Genomic DNA, 17,313 nt, shown 5'->3' with positions numbered 1-17,313 from the left:
ATCTTTTTTTTGGGGGGGGGACAGAGTCTGGCTCTGTAGCCCAGACTGGAGTTCAGTGACGCGATCTCAGCTCACTGCAAGTTCCGCCTCCCAGGTTCACGCCATTCTCCTGCCTCAGCCTCCCGAGTAGCTGGGACTACAGGCGCCCGCCACCATGCCCCGCTAATTTTTTGTATTTTTAGTAGTGATGGGGTTTCACCGTATTAGCCAGGATGGTCTCGATCTCCTGACCTCGTGATCCACCCACCTCGGCCTCCCAAAGTGCTGGGATTACAGGCGTGAGCCACCGCACCCGGCCTGTTTATGGATATCTTTTTATTATCAGTTTGGAGTCATGGATTCCTATTTTATTCAAATTGAATGGGTTTTATTCCCTTATCGTCCACACCAGTGTATAGAGATTGTCCTCATTGTTTTTTGTTTTGTTTTTGTTTCTGTTTTTGTTTTTTTGAGACGGAGTCTTGCTCTGTTGCCCAGGCTAGCGTGCAGTGGCACAATCTTGGCTCACTGCAACCTCTGCCTCCCAGGTTCAAACAATTCTTGTGCCTCAGCCTCCCGAGTAGCTGGGACCACAGGCACGCACCACCATGCCTGGCTAATTTTTTTATTTTTAGCAGAGAGGGGATTTCACCATGTTGGCCAGGCTAGTCTCGAACTCCTGACCTCCAGTGATGGGCCTGCCTCGGCCTCCCAAAGTGTTGGGTGTGAGCCACCGTGCCCGGCCTGTCCTCATTCTTTTAACAGATGCATAGTACTCCACTGTGTGGAGTTGGTGCAAGGATTGTTTTTAGTGGACTCGGTGAAGTGCTGTATCCCACCTCCAAGAGGTTGCCAAGGGGATCTCAGTCACATGTGGATGATATGAGGGAAGAGCCCCCCTCCCCACACTTCCCTCTGATTCTACTGTGGGACTATTATGATAAAATGAACTGGTTTGTTGGAGGTAAAATAAGGCCACACTCAGTGTGCCGGAGGCAGGCTCCCCAGAAGGGATTGGCTGTTTTCAACCTCATCGCCCAAGGGAAAGGAGGGATCTGAGAAGGGAAATGGAAACTTAGTAAGAGGGGCCTTTTGTTCTGTCCCTCTGGGGCCTGAGCTCTAATGGATTTAAAGTCACTTGTGGTTGCTCCCTTGCTTAACACCACCATTTATACACAGCCTGTTGCTCTGAGTAATTGACCATGGCTTACAAATCCTTTGTAATCTGGCCTCATCCTTCACTAACCTCAGCCTTCCCTTGAAGAATATTAACCAACTCCCAGCAGCCCCCTGCTCATAGCGAGCTCTGTCACACTTCAGACAACACAGCCCACCCCCATTTACCTAGTTACGTCCTATTCATCACCTAAAATGAAGCTAGGCATCAACTTCCAAGAACCCGTCTTTCCTCACCTCATGCTGGGTTAAGTAACTGTTTTATGTGCATATTTGCACCCTGGTACGCAGCCCTTTGTGTTATAATTACTTATTTGTCTGTCGCCCTCACGAGACTGTACGTTTCTCAAGCACATGACTTTTGTTTTTAGTTATTATCCTGTCTCCAGCCCCCAGCTTAGTTCCTGACTAGTGTGCTGTATCCCAAATCACAATACACATATGCACCGAGTTATGAGACAGAGAAGGGAACTACAATGCCCCTCTTGACCTCAAATCCTGTCTGCCCGCATATCATCCCTAGCTTTGTTGCAAGGCTGTCATTACCCAGGATGAAGTGAAATAGGACCCAAGAGTCTGGCTTCTGCGATTCATCAATCCCGGTTTTCAGTCTCCCATCCTCCCACCTGCTCTGTAAGTTGAGAAAACAATTCAAACTAGCGGCACCAGGGGGTGCTCTCAGGCCAAGATGAAATCAAGAAACCACGGTAAACCTAAATTCCAATGTCACATCGTTTTTCCATTGCTCAAGAACCTGCAGTGGCTCCCCATTGCTCACCCTATCTTAAGCTGTTCCCTTATAACCTAAGCCCATCTCATCTGCCCAAGCTCCCACGTGCATGCACCCTCTATCGTGCTGAATTTCTACTTAGCCATGTAACTCATAAGGGTGATGCCAAGGGGTAATGGTGTAGCTAGAGCTAGCCCCCTCTCCACTTAGGTAGATCTGGCTGCGTCAACCACCCACATCCCTCTGGTGGTTGGGGAGCCCGGGGTTGGATGAAAATCATGCTGCGCTTTGCCAGTGGCCACAAGTGAGATTCAGTGCCCAGAGCTTCTAGGGGACTCAGCTCACCATGCACTGCCCTGTGTGTGGCAGTGAAACCCAGGCCCTGACAGGCGCCACGTAAAAATAAATACATAAATAAAGCTATCCTCAATGCGCTCCAAGTAAATGGATACTGGAAATGAAAGTAGTGGACTAGGCCAGGTGAGGTGGCTCACGCCTGTAATCCCACCAATTTGGGAGGCTGAGCCTGGCGGATCACTTGAGGCCAGGAGTTCAAGACCAGCCCGGCTAACATGGTGAAACCCCATCTCTACTAAACATACAAAAATTAACCAAGCGTGGTGGTGTGCCTGTAATCCCAGCTACTCGGGAGGCTGAGACAGAAGAATCGCTTGAACCCAGGAGGCAGGGGTTACAGTGAGCTGAGGTCGAGCCACTGCACTAAAGCCTGGGCGACTGAGGAAGACTGTCTCAAAAAAAAAAAAAAGTAGTGGGATTGCTATGTGAATATAATCTCAAGACAAGTCACCTAGCCTCCCCACCAACTCCATCTTCTAGCCGGATGGCTACTCTGACACTTTCTGATAGGGAAATTCTGTAGTTGTCCATATAGGTGCCCCTTTCACGGGTCCCATCTCTCTCTTTTTGCTTGTGTCATTTCCCCTACCTCAAAAGATCATTCCTCGATCCTCCCTATCTAAACCTGACCTTTCATTGAAGGCTTCATATTTCCGGACTTTCCTAGCCAGCACAGTCCACACTGACACCCCCGTTTCTGAATCCCAGTCGCACTTCCTGTCTTTACCACACAACTGAGCTCTTGATTCAGCTGTAATTATGACACATACAGTGTGCAGGTTTTGGAGTTAGATAAAACTTGGTTCAAATTTTAGTTCCTTGGAGTGAAGACAAAATTCTGGAACTTGATAATGGTGATAATTGCACAGCATTGTGAATGTGCTTAATACCACGGAATGCTGACGTTTAAATTGGCTAAAATTCTGTTATGTGCATTTTACCACAATTATTTATTTGTTTATTTTTGGAGATGAGGGTCTCCATATGTTGTGCAGGCTGGCCTTGAACTACTGGGCTCAAGCAATCCTCCTACCTCAGCCTCTCGAGTAGCTGAGACCACAGGTACACACCACAGTGTCAGCTGCTAACACAATTTTTTTTTTTTTAAGACAGAATCTCACTCTGTCGCCCAGGCTGGAGTGCAGTGGCGTGATCTCGGCTCACTACAACTGCCGCCTCCTGGGTTCAAGCAATACTCCTGCCTCAGCCTCCCCACTAGCTGGGGCTACAGGTGCGCGCCACCACACCCAGCTAATTTTTGTATTTTTAGTAGAGATGGGGTTTCACCATGTTGGCCAGGATGGTCTCGATCTCTAGACCTTGTGATCCGCCTGCCTTGGCCTCCCAGAGTGCTGGGATTACAGGCGTGAGCCATCACGCCCGGCCTCTTTCCTCCCCTCTCTACTCCCGGCTCCAATATCAGTCCTGGCAGCAGCAGTGAGGGTCCGAGGCCTCGCCGGGGGTGGGATGGAACCCACCTTCTCCAAGGCTCCCCCTGGGTTGCTGGCAGCCCCGTGTGGCAGGGAAGAGGAACTGCCGGAGCGTCCTTCAGGGAGGAGAGGGGCCAAAAGACAGCAACATGGCGCCCCCAGGTTTCCCACAGGCCCCCTCCTGTAGACCAGCTGGCCCTTCCCTCAGTGACGACTCAAAGTCTAATTTGAAGAGCTCTCTGGGGACATTCCTCTCCCTGGGTGGCGGTATTTTGGGGAGCGGATGTGAACTTCCCTGAAGGGGAGAGGTGTAAACTCCCAGCATCCTGCTACCACCCCCGCCCCCATCACCCTTCATTTCCCCAAGTGCAGGCTGGGGACAGAGGAGAGGGAAGGGGATTAGGTGCTCGGGCCGGGGAACCGAGACCCAGGGTGTCACCGCTGACAGCAGCGGGCACGCAGAGCTGCAGGGAGACCGAGCCGCGGCCCCGCGGAGCCGACGCTGCCATCTGGCTAGAAGGCCCCACTCTTTCTTTAACCAGAGGTCACAGTCTCACTGCCTACCCAGGAGGCAGCCCCGAGACGCCCCCTACGGCCTGGGTTTTCTCCACCCTGTCCCCGCGCCCACCCCAGCTCTGCCTTCCCCGGCTGTACCGCTTTGTAAAGAGGACGGCTGGTCAGACTGAATCACTGCGCTGGCCCGCGCTGGGTCGAGCCTGGGGACCGGATCCGGGACTTCCGGAGAGCCCCAGGGTCCCCGCGCGCCCATCCACCCGCGGTCGCCTGAGCATTTATGGTAATGTTTGGGTTGGGGCGAGCGGCCGGATCCCCGCCCCCTGCCTCCGCCGGGCGGGACCTCGAGGCCGGCTCCTGGGGAGCTTAGCGCTGGCGCCTTCCCGCCGCGGCCGGGTCCCCTGGGTGGAGACCCTGGGTGCCGGAGGCCTGAGGTTCGGCAGGTGGGCTGGCCCCCGTGCGGAGGCTCCTAAGTACCAGAAGGACAGTCCCCAGTTGGTCCGAGGAGGGGTCCGCGGGATTGGGGGCTCCAATGGGAGGGCTATAATCCCCATCAACCTACCCTAACCACCCACTGCTGCCCACCCAATCCCTGCCTCTGGTTTAAGAGTCCATCATCCCCAGGAAGAGTCCTGATGCATCCACATCCTTTCTCCTTCTCTCCCCCCACTCCCTGGCAGGGAAGGGGCGGAGGGAAGAGGCCAGCAGCTCTCAGGGGAGTCGTCGGAATGCTGGGAGCCTGGGAACAGACCCTGCGGTCCCTGGGAAAGCCAGGCTGTGGGAATCCCACCGTCAGCCCCCTCCCCATGATGGGCCACCGGATGTCAGAGACCCCAGTTCCCCAACAGGGATCTTTGTGAGGGTGGGCCCCGCCCCCCCAGTTCAAGCCCCAGCCTGGCTCGACCCCAGAGTTCAGTAGGCCAGCTGTGACGAAGACAGCCCCTCCCCCGCTCTCCGCCCTCTACCCCCCTGCCTGCTACAACATAATCCTCGCCATTGTGCCCGTTGCCCCCTCCCTCTGCTCCCCCTCTCTAGACCCCTGTACAATGGGGCCTTTGCAGCCTCCAGAATGGAGATGAACTCACGGTTTTTCCAAGTTTAAAAATAGTCCCCCCATCCCCCAGAAGGCCATCCTCCCTCTCTCCCAAGGTGTTGTGGGGTACACCTCCATCCCGGCTGTGCCTCCTTCCTCCTGCCCTGGGTCAGGTGCGAAGGACATGGGTGAGACAGCGTCCGGCGGGAGCAGGGCTGCTTCCCCCGATTCAGTCTCTTCCCCCACATCTCCCACAGGCCCCCCAGTACAGTATCCGGTTTCCTGCCCCCCCCCTTTTCTACCCTGTTTTCACTCCTTCAGTACAATCCTCTCCTACTCACACCCACATTCTGGAAAAATTCTCCACCTTCCCCCCCCTCCAAAGACCCAGACCGGATCCTATTATCTGGCCTGGCCAGGAGGTTCCCCAGTCTCCATAACTGCCAAGATTGTTGGGACTCCCCCACCCCATGTTCTCATAGCAGCTGCAAACACCTCTTTATCAGCTTCCTTCCTCAGCCCAGCCCACCCTTCTCACATCCTCACATCCTGGTCAAGGCCCCTGGATCCAGAAGGATGGGTTGGAAGTCATTAAGTTCCCTATGCTGGAGCTGAGAGAGGACACTTGGGTTCCAGTCTTGTCCCTTCCCGGCCTCTGGGGACAGGTCCATCCTTGTCTTTTTACCTCCAACTCCCCAGGGCTCTACTTCTCCTTACAATGAGCTGAAAGCTCCACCCACCCAGGAGAATGTGGCTGAGGAGCCCAACCAGGACCCCCACCCCCCACCCCACCTGGCCTCAATTTCTCCACCTGTGATCAGACCTATACCAGAGACATGCAGAGGACATTATGCGCAGGAGGGTCCCTCACGTCTGAGGGGCCCAGGTCCACCATGGGGCTGGAGGAAAGCAGCCTTCTTGCCTGCAACCCAAGGAGGGAAAAAAGTAAGAATTAGGACTCTGCCCCCAGGGCCTCTTCTGGCCCTGGCCTACATCTGAGCCAGGCTCTTCCAACCCAGTCCATGTGCTGGGGCCCTGCAGGGTGGAAGGCCATGGCCTCCTCCTCCAACTCCCTTCTGCTGGCTGTCAATCCTGTCCTGCTGGAAGTCCAGCAGCCACCTTCTCTCTCTTGCTGCTGCTGGAGTGCTAGCCTCCGGCCTCTAAGGGGAGCTGAGGGCTGATCCCCTTCACCTTCCGCTCCCCCCACCCTGCTCCCTGCCTCCATTCCTGAGTCCTCTCCGAGGTCCTGACCCCTCTTTAGTTTGGAATCCCAAAGTGCCCACCTCATGAAACCATCCCGAAGCTGTCTGTCCCCTGAGGCTATGACCCACTCCTGAGCAGCCTAGACAGCCCCAGGCTACTGGCTTCCTTAAAGGACAGTCTTCTGTGCCTGTTTGGTGGGGCCATGCAGGGGAAGGGACGTCACCCTGGGCTCTAGGCTCTAACCTCATTTCCCTTTCACTGCAGAGAAAACTCCTCCACCCCCACCTGGCTTCACTCTCCTCCAGCGGAAGAAGAATTCAGAACTGACTGTCCTTGGTGGTTAGCTGGCTTTGTTTTCAGGCCAGAGAGGCGAATGATTAGTTAATGGTGTTAAGTGAAGGAAGGGGGTTGGGCAGGGAGGCCAGCTCCATGCCCAGCCGGGCCTGCCAGGGCAAATGGCATCCTTCAACCATTCCCACTCCAGCCCAGCAGACAAAATATTCTCATCTATTCAGCTCTGGGCCTGGGGCCAGTCCATAAATTCACTCCGGAGGGGGTGCCAGGGTCCTCCTCTTGTTCTCCCGGCAGGCTCCAAGCTCCAGGCTCCAGGCCCCTGGCCTGGCGGGCCTGGGTTCTGCACGGCCTCTGGCTGGAGACTAATGGCCATGGAGGAGGGGTCGGCAAAGCTCTGAAAGACAAGGCTGGTGTGGTTTGCCAGTCATCTCTACGTCATCAAAACGCCACCCCGAGCATGCTCTCAAGTCACCTGGCCATCTCTGGGGTTTGCCGGCTCACCCTCCACCTCCCCCAGCCAGCAGAGGGGTGGCCCCGCTGGGCAACACACCTCTACCCAAATCCAGGCCCCTATTTGGCACTCCCTGGTGAAGGCGCACCAGGAGATGTGGACCCCTTTTCTGAGGCCAGGCTGCTGGGGTCACAGTGAGGCAAGAGCCCCTCCCCCTCCCTAGAGCCTTAGTTCAAGAGGCCAGAAGACCCAGGGAGAAGTCTTTTTGGGAGAAGGGTAGCTGCAGAGCTCCCCACCCAAGCAGGGCTGATTTGATTCTTCCCTCAGCTATGGACCCACCACCAACAGGGCTGGGGAAGACGGCGCGGGGGTCATTGCTGCAGGGATCCTTTCAATGATCAGGAACAGCAACAGGTTTGCAGGGTCAGGCTGGGGACCCCTCGCCCATTAACTCTTCTCCCTGTTTCTTTCTCTTAGGTGAGGGGAAACTGAGTCCCAGGGTAGGCTCCAGAGTGAAGAGGGAAGAAACATGATTCTCAAGGCCCAGGTCTGGACAAGTGTGAACACCTTGGGCCTGCGAATTCAGCCCCCTCCTTCCTTTCTCTGGTCAAAGGCTAGACTTGCAGCAGCTTGGGTTTGAAGGGACAGCCCAGAAGGCACCCTCTCCACTCCCCATACAGGTACCTCTGGTCTGTGGGACTGGCACAGGGTTCTTCTCCCAAAGCTGCCAGCACTGTGAGGCTGAGGCAGTGCCAGGCCGGCGGCAGCGACAGTGGTGCAATCGTTCTGGGAAGCGATCGAGGCCGGCCTGAATTCTCTGTGGCAGGGGAGGGGAGCCAATTGGGAGGCCCCTTGGGGACACTGAGGACCAGGTCCGCTACTGCTCCTCCCCCAGGAGGTCCCCCAGAGGCTACATTGGCTGGCAGGGGCTCAACAGGGGTGAGCCTGGCTGGCTTCGACCCGGGGCGACTCCGGGCATCCGGGACAGCTTCTCCTCGCTGCCACCTCGGTCAGTCAGACCCCTAGACACCTGTCACTACCCCCTCAGCCTTCCCAAGCCAGGAGCCTGGGAGTCCGGCTCCGGCCTACCTCCGGCTGCGCTCCTGGGCGCAGCTCCCGGGCTGGCGGCGCCGGGGCCCGCCCCCTAGGGCTGCGGCGCGCGGGGCGGGGGCTGGGGGCTGCGCGGGGCGGGGCGGGCCCGGGCGCTCCGGGCCCCCTCCCCCGCCCCCCTGACGTCAGCCCCCGGCAGCCTTGAGCTGCTCACTTGGCTCTCGCCCTCCGGCGGGGAAGCATGGGGCTTCCCAGGCTGGTCTGCGCCTTCTTGCTCGCCGCCTGCTGCTGCTGTCCTCGCGTCGCGGGTGAGTGAGTTCGTAGGGGGGCCGCGCCCCGGCTAGGGGTCTACGGTGGAGCGTGCCAGCGAGCAGAGCCAGCGGCGCGGCAGGGTCAGGGCGTTGCGTCCGAGAGGACGCGCCTCCTCCCCGGGTCCCCGACCGCCGGGCGCCTTGCTCACGAGCAACTCTTCTTTGCAGCCAGTTTGCAGCGGGGATTCTAGAGTATCCCGGGAGCAGCACTGGGAAGGCGGGGAGGAGGCTGCTTCTGGGAGCGAGAAGGGGTGGAGCCCAGCCTTTCGGGGTGCTGGGGGGAGTCGTCCCTGAGGTGCTCACTCTGGAGGCCCGCAACTGAAGCCGGGCAGGAGGCGCAGCTGGGGCGCATCCTCAAAGCCTGAATTCCGCGCCCGCCTGTTGCTGGAAAAGGCAGCTTCCTTCGCTGGAGGGGGTGCGCCGGCCCACCCCTTCCCCCTCCCGCCTGGGCATCGCGCCAGGCTGGAGGTGAGCGAGAGCGGGAGGTTCGGCGGCTCCCGCCCGAGCTGGGCGTTGGCATGGGTTGCGGGGCGGTGTGGGTCGCCTCGCGCCTCCCCAAGTGATGGGATCATAGGGGACAGAGATGAGGGATGGAGGATTCCCATACTGGAAGCGCCCGCTGGCTTATTTTGGGGACCACATTCAGGTGGGAAGAGCGCCCGGGCACCTTGGAGCGTTTCTCTGGATCCGCCTGGTAGCCGGGCGCTCTCGGGTCCACGCTGCCCTTGTATGGCCCGCAGCTGTGTCGCGTGTTTCTCTTAGCTCCCGTTCCGCCGTCCCAGCCGCTGTCCGGCTGGGGAAGGGGAGGGCTAGGCAATACCCAGCTCGCTGGCCTCATGCCCAGTGCCAACCATGTCCCTGGGGTATTCCAGGCTACTGCCTCCCAGGCTGACTTTATTTCTGGGGAAAGGGCTAAATCGGGCTCCACAGTTGCAGCCGGTCCAGCTCCACCCTGCCCTGCTCTTCTAGCTCTGGGAGAAGGAGTCAGGGGTCTGAGGCTCCGGGTTGGAGACCCCTCCTTCCACCTGCCCTCCTTGTCCGAGAGCCAAGGCAACAACCCAGGCATCCCAGAGCCCAGGCAGATGGTGTCGAGTGACATCACCTCCTCACAGGGCTGGCAGCACGCTGGCACCACTGACGTCACTCCTGCCCACTGCCTGGCCCTTGCCCTGACCCCTGGAGGAGACTCTGACCTCTCCATCCTTACCGGCTTCCCAGGGTGGGGTCCCGGGTGTGTGCGGAGTTTATGGAGGTACTGCTGAGGGAGCATGAGACGGGAACTTCCGCCAGAGTTAGTCCGCTGGGTCTTGTGGGGAGTTAGGGCAGGGATTTTGGAGGGCAGAGGGTAGAGTAGTGGTGTCTTCCCCTGGCGGTGGTGACACAAAAGGGCCTGTGTGCCCCAGCCTGGCACATGCCTTGCATTCCCACACTCTGAGCTCACCCGGAGAGGAGGGGGCCTGGAAGGAAAGGGGCCTTCCTCTTGGCTCGGAGCCTGGGTTGCCCCTCTCAGCCCCTCTACCAGCCTCAGCTGGAGCTGCTCGGTGCTCAGTCTCTGCTCAATCTCTGCTCAGCTCCAGGGACCTGGGGTCTCCTGGACGGGGAGAGGGCTGGCCCAGGTGGGGCACGGGTCGGGGGGGTCCAGCGTTCAGAGGACAGGGCCCTCTGCAGACGCTCTGAATGGCAGGAAAAACAGCTGCAGCAGCGCTGCGAGGGGAGGGGCGGACAGCCGCTGGAGCTGACACAGCTGCGGGGGGCCCCGCCTCCCTCCCCCAGGTGTGCCCGGAGAGGCTGAGCAGCCTGCGCCTGAGCTGGTGGAGGTGGAAGTGGGCAGCACAGCCCTTCTGAAGTGCGGCCTCTCCCAGTCCCAAGGCAACCTCAGCCATGTCGACTGGTTTTCTGTGAGTGCTTGGGCTCCTGCAAAGCGCAGCCCGGGGTGGGAGGCTCTGCCCCTCTTGTAGCCCAGGACCCTCTCCTCCTCTGTATCCCCTCCCATTAGGTCCACAAGGAGAAGCGGATACCCATCTTCCGTGTGCGCCAGGGCCAGGGCCAGAGTGAACCTGGGGAGTACCAGCACCGGCTCAGCCTCCAGGACAGAGGGGCTACTCTGGCCCTGACTCAAGTCACCCCCCACGACGAGCGCATCTTCTTGTGCCAGGGCAAGCGCCCTCGGTCCCAGGAGCACCGCATCCAACTCCGCGTCTACAGTGCGTGACCCCATGTCTGCCAGCTGGGCAGTGAGGGTGGTGGGGCGTGGTCCCATGTCCCCCTCATTTCTATTTTCTTGTAGAAGCTCCAGAGGAGCCAAACATCCAGGTCAACGCCCTGGGCATCCCTGTGGACAGTAAGGAGCCCGAGGAGGTGAGATGTGTGGCAGATGGGCTGGGCAGCTGGTGCGCAGCAGCTGAGATGGGGCTTGCAGAGGGCTGGGAGGCAGGGAGACTTACACCTTGTGCTCCTTAGGTCGCAACCTGTGTAGGGAGGAATGGGTACCCCATTCCTCAAGTCATCTGGTACAAGAATGGCCGGCCTCTGAAGGAGGAGAAGAACCGTGAGTAGCCCTTTCTGCTCCCAAAAGCCACCCTTGGGCCAGGTGTGGTGGCTCACACCTGTAATCTCAGTGCTGTGGGAGGCCAAGGCAGGAGGATCTCTGGAGGCCAAGAGTTCAAGACCACCTTGGACAACATAGGATGACCCCGTCTCTACAGAAAATAAAAAAATTAGCCGGACATGGTGGTGTGTGCCTGTGGTCCCAGCTACTTGGGAGGCTGAGGTAGGAGGATCATATGAGCCCAGGAAATGGAGGCTGCAGTGAGCTAGGATTGTGCCACCTCACTCCAGCCTGGGTGACAGAGCGAGACCCCATCTCTTAAAAAGAGCTGTGCCTATGGTACTACACAGGAACTTGCCTTATGTTTTCTTTAAGCTTTTTAACTAAAAAAAAAAATATACAAATGGTGCTTGAAAATATTTTCATGAGAATTTAAACTGACAAAAAATCTAGAAGTTTCTTTTTGCCTGAGACCCCCTCCCAGAAATAATATCTGTTATCAATCAGGGTGTGTTCTTTCAAGCCTATTTCTATGTATTTGCTCATATATAGAAACATTTCTAGAACGATATAGGCTTTTGTTTTTTGTTATCTAAATCAGTCATTCTTAACCAGGGGTGATTTTGTACCCCCTCCTCCTAGGAGATATTTGGCAATGTCTGGAGATATTTTTAGTTGTCACACTTAGAGGGGGTGCTACTGCCATCTAGTAGGTAGAGAGGCCAAGGATGTCGCTAACATCCTACAGTGCACAGGACAGCCCCTACAATAAAGAATCAATGTGGCCTAAAACATCAGTAGTGCTGGCTGGGCTCACGCCTATAACCCCAGCACTTTGGGAGGCCGAGATGGGCGGATCACCTGAGGTCAGGAGTTCAAGACCAGCCTGACCAACATGGAGAAACCCCATCTCTACTGAAAATACAAAATTAGCCGGGCGTGGTGGCGCATGCCTGTAATCCCAGCTACTCAGGAGGCTGAGGCAGGAGAATCACTTGAACTCAGGAGGTAGGTGGAGGTTGCGGTGAGCCGAGATTGCACCATTGCACTCCAGCCTGGGCAACAAGAGCGAAACTCCCTCTCAAAACAAAAAAGAAAAAAAAAATTATCAGTAGTGCTGAGAAAGCCTGATCTAAGTGGTGTTGTATGGTATACATTGTTAGACAATTTCTTTTGTACGATCTTTCTGGGTCAGTCTATTTAGATCAGCTGATGGTTTTGCTTATTGCCGAGTTTTCCATACTATGCATATCATGTAGTCGAGTTCACCATTCCCCAGTTAGTGGACATCTAGACAGCTGCTCGTTTTTATCATTGCAGCATTCTTTGCACACATCCTTGGATATGAGCATGAGCAGACCTGTAAATGTTTTTCTAGGGTTGACCCTGAGCAGTAAAAGTGCTGGGTTTGAAGGGTTTCCAGCTTGCATTTGTACCTGGCCCTCTACAGGGGACACGGGACTCTTTAGATGGACACCTACGAACCCTGGTGGACAACCCTAGGGTGGGGTTGGAGGTGGGACTGAGGCTGAGTCTTCCTCCCCTTCCTCCCTGCCCAGGGGTCCACATTCAGTCGTCCCAGACTGTGGAGTCGAGTGGTTTGTACACCTTGAAGAGTATTCTGAAGGCTCAGCTGGTTAAAGAAGACAAAGATGCCCAGTTTTACTGTGAGCTCAACTATCGGCTGCCCAGTGGGAACCACATGAAGGAGTCCAGGGAAGTGACTGTCCCTGTTTTCTGTGAGTGCTAACTTGACTCTCTGCTCACTGGGGCTGGGGCTGCTGGAAACTCCTGCTAGCCCCTCCCTATCCAGCCCAGGGTTGACTCATGGGCCAAGAGCTACCCCCTTTGCCTATGCAGACCCGACAGAAAAAGTGTGGTTGGAAGTGGAGCCCGTGGGAATGCTGAAGGAAGGGGACCGCGTGGAAATCAGGTGTTTGGCCGATGGCAACCCTCCACCGCACTTCAGCATCAGCAAGCAGGTGTGGGGGCTTTGTGCTGGGTGCAGATGGGGATGCAAGCAGAGACCCGGGTGGAGTGGCGGGAGGAGCACTCTGCTCACCTCCCCAGTCTTCCCCAGAACCCCAGCACCAGGGAGGCAGAAGAAGAGACAACCAATGACAACGGGGTCCTGGTGCTAGAGCCTGCCCAGAAGGAACACAGTGGGCTCTATGAATGTCAGGGCCTGGACTTGGACACCATGATATCGCTGCCGAGTGAACCACAGGAACTACTGGTGAACTGTGAGGAGCTGGGGACCCAGGACAGGGGGAGCAGACTGGGGCAATAGGGAACTGGCCCTGCCCTGCCCTGGGTGACATGATTGCTGTACCCCCAGATGTGTCTGACGTCCGAGTGAGTCCCGCAGCCCCTGAGAGACAGGAAGGCAGCAGCCTCACTCTGACTTGTAAGGCAGAGAGCAGCCAGGACCTCGAGTTCCAGTGGCTGAGAGAAGAGGTACCAGGCGGGTCTGGGGAGCAAGGGGCTGATGGGTGAGTGGGGCTGGGGGTGACAAGAGTGTGCTCTTCCCCAGACCCTCTGACCCATCTCTCATCCCAGACAGGCCAGGTGCTGGAAAGGGGGCCTGTGCTCCAGTTGCATGACCTGAAACGGGAGGCAGGAGGTGGCTACCGCTGTGTGGCCTCTGTGCCCAGCATACCCGGCCTGAACCGCACACAGCTGGTCAATGTGGCCGTTTTTGGTGAGGCCCTCCCTCTGGGTAGAGACCAGGTCACCCCAAGTGGGGTGGTTTTTAAGCTCTTGACAAAAAGCCACCTGCTGCTCTGGGGAGCTCTGGTGCGGAGGGGGAGGCGGGCTAGCTGGGCTTGCCGCCTCACCCCTCCCTACCTCCCCAAGGTCCCCCTTGGATGGCATTCAAGGAGAGGAAGGTGTGGGTGAAAGAGAATATGATGTTGAATCTGTCTTGTGAAGCGTCAGGGCACCCCCGGCCCACCATCTCCTGGAACGTCAATGGCACGGTGAGCAGGTGTCTCATCTGCCACCCTCTCCCAATCCCCGCCTGGGCTTTGCGGCCGGGACCAGAGATCCTCCCCATCCCCTGAGCTGCCTCCTTCCTTTCCTTGCAGGCAAGTGAACAAGACCAAGATCCACAGCGAGTCCTGAGCACCCTGAATGTCCTCGTGACCCCAGAGCTGTTGGAGACAGGTGTTGAATGCACGGCCTCCAACGACCTGGGCAAAAACACCAGCGTCCTCTTCCTGGAGCTGGGTGAGGGCTGCATCCCTGCAGGGGATGGCAGGGGCAGGCCCAGGCACGGGCAGTAACTTGCGCTTCTCCTAACACCCCTCCCTCTGCCTCCTAGTCAATTTAACCACCCTCACACCAGACTCCAACACAACCACTGGCCTCAGCACTTCCACTGCCAGTCCTCATACCAGAGCCAACAGCACCTCCACAGGTAAGCCAGGCCTGGCAAGAGAACAGGGCTGTGCCAGGGCATCCTTTCTGCCCCGTCCCTCCCCAGAGAGCCCTGTCCAGAAAGGTGAGTAGCAGCCTCATCTTGTCGGCCTTGGACTGGCTGGGGCAGCAATGGCGACAAGGTGGCCTGGAGCAGGGAGTGACGAGGAGTGTCTTTGTGGCGCAGAGAGAAAGCTGCCAGAGCCGGAGAGCCAGGGCGTGGTCATCGTGGCTGTGATTGTGTGCATCCTGGTCCTGGCAGTGCTGGGTGCTGTCCTCTATTTCCTCTATAAGAAGGGCAAGCTGCCGTGCGGGCGCTCAGGCAAGCAGGAGATGTAAGCCCAACACTGGCCCCTCCACCCCCGCCCATCTTGCCGCCCAGCCTGCCGCCTGCCCAGCGCCCGCCTGCCCCTCGAGAGCAGAAGTGGGGCCCTGGGCCAGGGTGCTCCCTGCTCCACTGCCCACTGCCCAGCTTCCATCAGCCACATGGTCTCATGACCTGCTTCCCTGCCCTGGGCTGGCCCTGGAGCAAGGAGCCCTCAACCATCCCACATCCTTCACAGTGGGCCCTTCCCTTCCTGCGGCCCCGAGGTGCCAACCTCTCGCCTCCCTCCCTCCTCCCAGCACGCTGCCCCCGTCTCGTAAGAGTGAATTTGTAGTTGAAGTTAAGTCAGATAAGCTCCCAGAAGAGATGGGCCTCCTGCAGGGCAGCAGCGGTGACAAGAGGGCTCCAGGAGACCAGGTAGGAGGCGGTTCCTGTGGCCAGAGCCTGCCACATCCTCAAGGACCGGGGGCAGCAGGGGCTAACGGTTCTAACTCTCTATCCTTCACCCCTCTTTGTCAGAGATAGGGAGCAGGCCCCATCTTGCCTTCTTAACACCACTCACAGATGGCAGGGCCAGGCAAGTGGCTGAGGGAGCTTGGAGGAAGACTGAGAAAAACCCTGTCCCATCATCTTTTCCTGACCAATGCCCATGACTCTGGGTGTGGCCATTTCACCAGTGCAGTCAAACGGGGACCGCCCTCCTTCCCTGGCCTGCCATGCCCATCCTTGCTTCCTCCCCAAGGCTGCCGCACCAAGTTCATCGGCTTCTGCTTCCATCTCTCCTTCCTCTCGGTGCTCACACCTTCAACTCTGAGCACCGTCTCCGTGTTTCCCTCTTCTCCTCTTCCCACTTTTAGGGAGAGAAATACATCGATCTGAGGCATTAGCCCCGAATCACTTCAGTTCCCTTCCCTGCCTGGACCATTCCCAGCTCCCTGCTCACTCTTCTCTCAACCAAAGCCTCCAAAGGGACTAGAGAGAAGCCTCCTGCTCCACTCGCCTGCACACCCCCTTTCAGAGGGCCACTGGGTTAGGACCAGAGCTGTCCTGAGAACCTCACTTGGCCCTAGAAGGCCCGCTTTTCAGGGACCAGTCCGCCACCATCTCCACATTGAGTGAAGCTCATGCCAAGCAAGGAGCCCCCGCCTCCTGAGCGGGTAGGAGAGTTTCTTGCAGAACGTGTTTTTTCTTTACACACATTATGGCTGTAAATACCTGGCTCCTGCCAGCAGCTGAGCTGGGTAGCCTCGCTGAGCTGGTTTCCTGCCCCAAAGGATGGCTTCCATCATCCAAGTGCACCACTGAAGTGAGGACGCACTGGAGCCAGGCACCTGCTCATGTTTAAGTGTGCTGTTCACACCGGCTCTGGAGAGCACCCCAGCAGCATCCAGAAGCAGCTGCAGTGTTGCCGCCACCACCTTCCTGTCTGCCTCTTCCAAGTCTCCTGTGACATTTTTTTCTTTGGGCAGAAGCCAGGAACTGGTGTCATTCCTTAAAAGATACGTGCCGGGGCCGAGCGCAGTGGCTCACACCTGTAATCCCAGCACTTTGGGAGGCCAAGGCAGGTGGATCACAAGGTCAGGAGATTGAGACCATCCTGGCTAACACGGTGAAACCCCGTCTCTACTAAAAATACAAAAAAAATTAGCCGGGCATAGTGGTCGGCGCCTGTAATCCCAGCTACTCGGGAGGCTGAGGCAGGAGAATGGCGTGAACCCAGGAGGTGGAGCTTGCAGTGAGCTGAGATCGTGTCATTGCACCCCAGCCTGGGCGACAGAGTGAGACTCCGTCTCAAAAAAAAAAAAAAAAAAAAAAAAGATACGTGCCTGCAGTGAGGAAGCTGGGCACTGTTTTTGAGTTCAAGTGAATTAGCCTCAACCGCCCGTGTTCACTTGGCTCCCACGGCTGTCTTGATGGATCACGTGAGTGAAAGGCAGGGGAAGCGGACAAAGATGAGGTCTACACTGTCTTTCACGGGGATTAAAGCTATGGTTATATTAGCACCAAACTTCTACAAACCAAGCTCAGGAGCCCCAACCTAGAAGGGCCCAAATGAGAGAATGGTACTTAGGGATGAAAAACAGGGGCCTGGCTAGAGCTTTGGGTGTGTGTCTGTGTGTATGCATACATATGTGTGTATATATGGTTTTGTCAGGTGTGTAAGTTTGCAAACTGTTTCCTTTATATATGTATATATATGAAAAATAAAGCTTAATTGTCCCAGAAGTCTTACATTGCTTTTTATTCATCATGGGTACCACAGGAACCTGGGGGCCTCTGACACTACAACCAAAAGGCACACAAAACCGTTTCCAGTTGGAGCAAATGGCTCAAGTTCTACCACACAGCGGACAGTCACTCTACTTTTCAGCAGCCAAACTGCCCTGATGACGCAGCATGAAGGGCCTGGCAGGCTATTAGCAGGAGCTGTGTCCCCTTCCTATGCTTTCCTGCCATTTGGAACTGAAGCAGCTCAGGCTCACCGCCATGAGGAAG

At 57.0% G+C, this 17,313-nt stretch overlaps 1 protein-coding gene, 1 long non-coding RNA gene and 1 other non-coding gene across 4 annotated transcripts; 2 read left to right on the top strand and 1 right to left on the bottom strand.

Moving 5' to 3' along the window:
- The first annotated feature begins 2,149 nt into the window (after positions 1–2,149).
- LOC114672569 (small nucleolar RNA ACA64) lies at positions 2,150–2,276 on the top strand. Its single transcript, XR_003722967.2, has one exon. It is a non-coding gene; the product is annotated as a small nucleolar RNA ACA64 (small nucleolar RNA).
- Positions 2,277–6,756: 4,480 nt separating this feature from the next.
- On the bottom strand, positions 6,757–8,312 carry LOC114672419 (uncharacterized). Its single transcript, XR_003722794.2, has 2 exons — positions 7,851–8,312; positions 6,757–7,109 (listed from the first exon to the last, which is right to left on the bottom strand). It is a non-coding gene; the product is annotated as an uncharacterized LOC114672419 (long non-coding RNA).
- A 116-nt stretch (positions 8,313–8,428) lies between these two features.
- Positions 8,429–17,043, top strand: MCAM (melanoma cell adhesion molecule). Of its 2 annotated transcripts, XM_028834067.2 has the most exons (16): positions 8,429–8,524; positions 10,301–10,425; positions 10,524–10,731; positions 10,815–10,885; positions 10,988–11,075; positions 12,635–12,814; positions 12,936–13,057; positions 13,156–13,318; positions 13,414–13,532; positions 13,635–13,776; positions 13,932–14,053; positions 14,162–14,303; positions 14,398–14,493; positions 14,680–14,827; positions 15,117–15,234; positions 15,675–17,043. In XM_028834067.2, the coding sequence occupies exons 1-16, from the start codon at positions 8,458–8,460 to the stop codon at positions 15,702–15,704; spliced, it is 1,941 nt and encodes a 646-aa protein (XP_028689900.1). In that variant the 5' UTR covers positions 8,429–8,457; the 3' UTR covers positions 15,705–17,043. The 2 variants fall into 2 exon arrangements, with proteins under 2 accessions (XP_028689900.1, XP_028689903.1); XM_028834070.2 differs by lacking the exon at positions 15,117–15,234.
- The last annotated feature ends 270 nt before the right edge of the window (positions 17,044–17,313 follow it).

The sequence above is a fragment of the Macaca mulatta genome, chromosome 14, assembly GCF_049350105.2.
Source record: "Macaca mulatta isolate MMU2019108-1 chromosome 14, T2T-MMU8v2.0, whole genome shotgun sequence".
Taxonomy (NCBI): Eukaryota; Metazoa; Chordata; class Mammalia; order Primates; family Cercopithecidae; genus Macaca; species Macaca mulatta.
The sequence above is the reverse complement of the archived record's forward strand: the minus strand, read 5'-3'. Positions and strand labels throughout refer to the sequence as shown.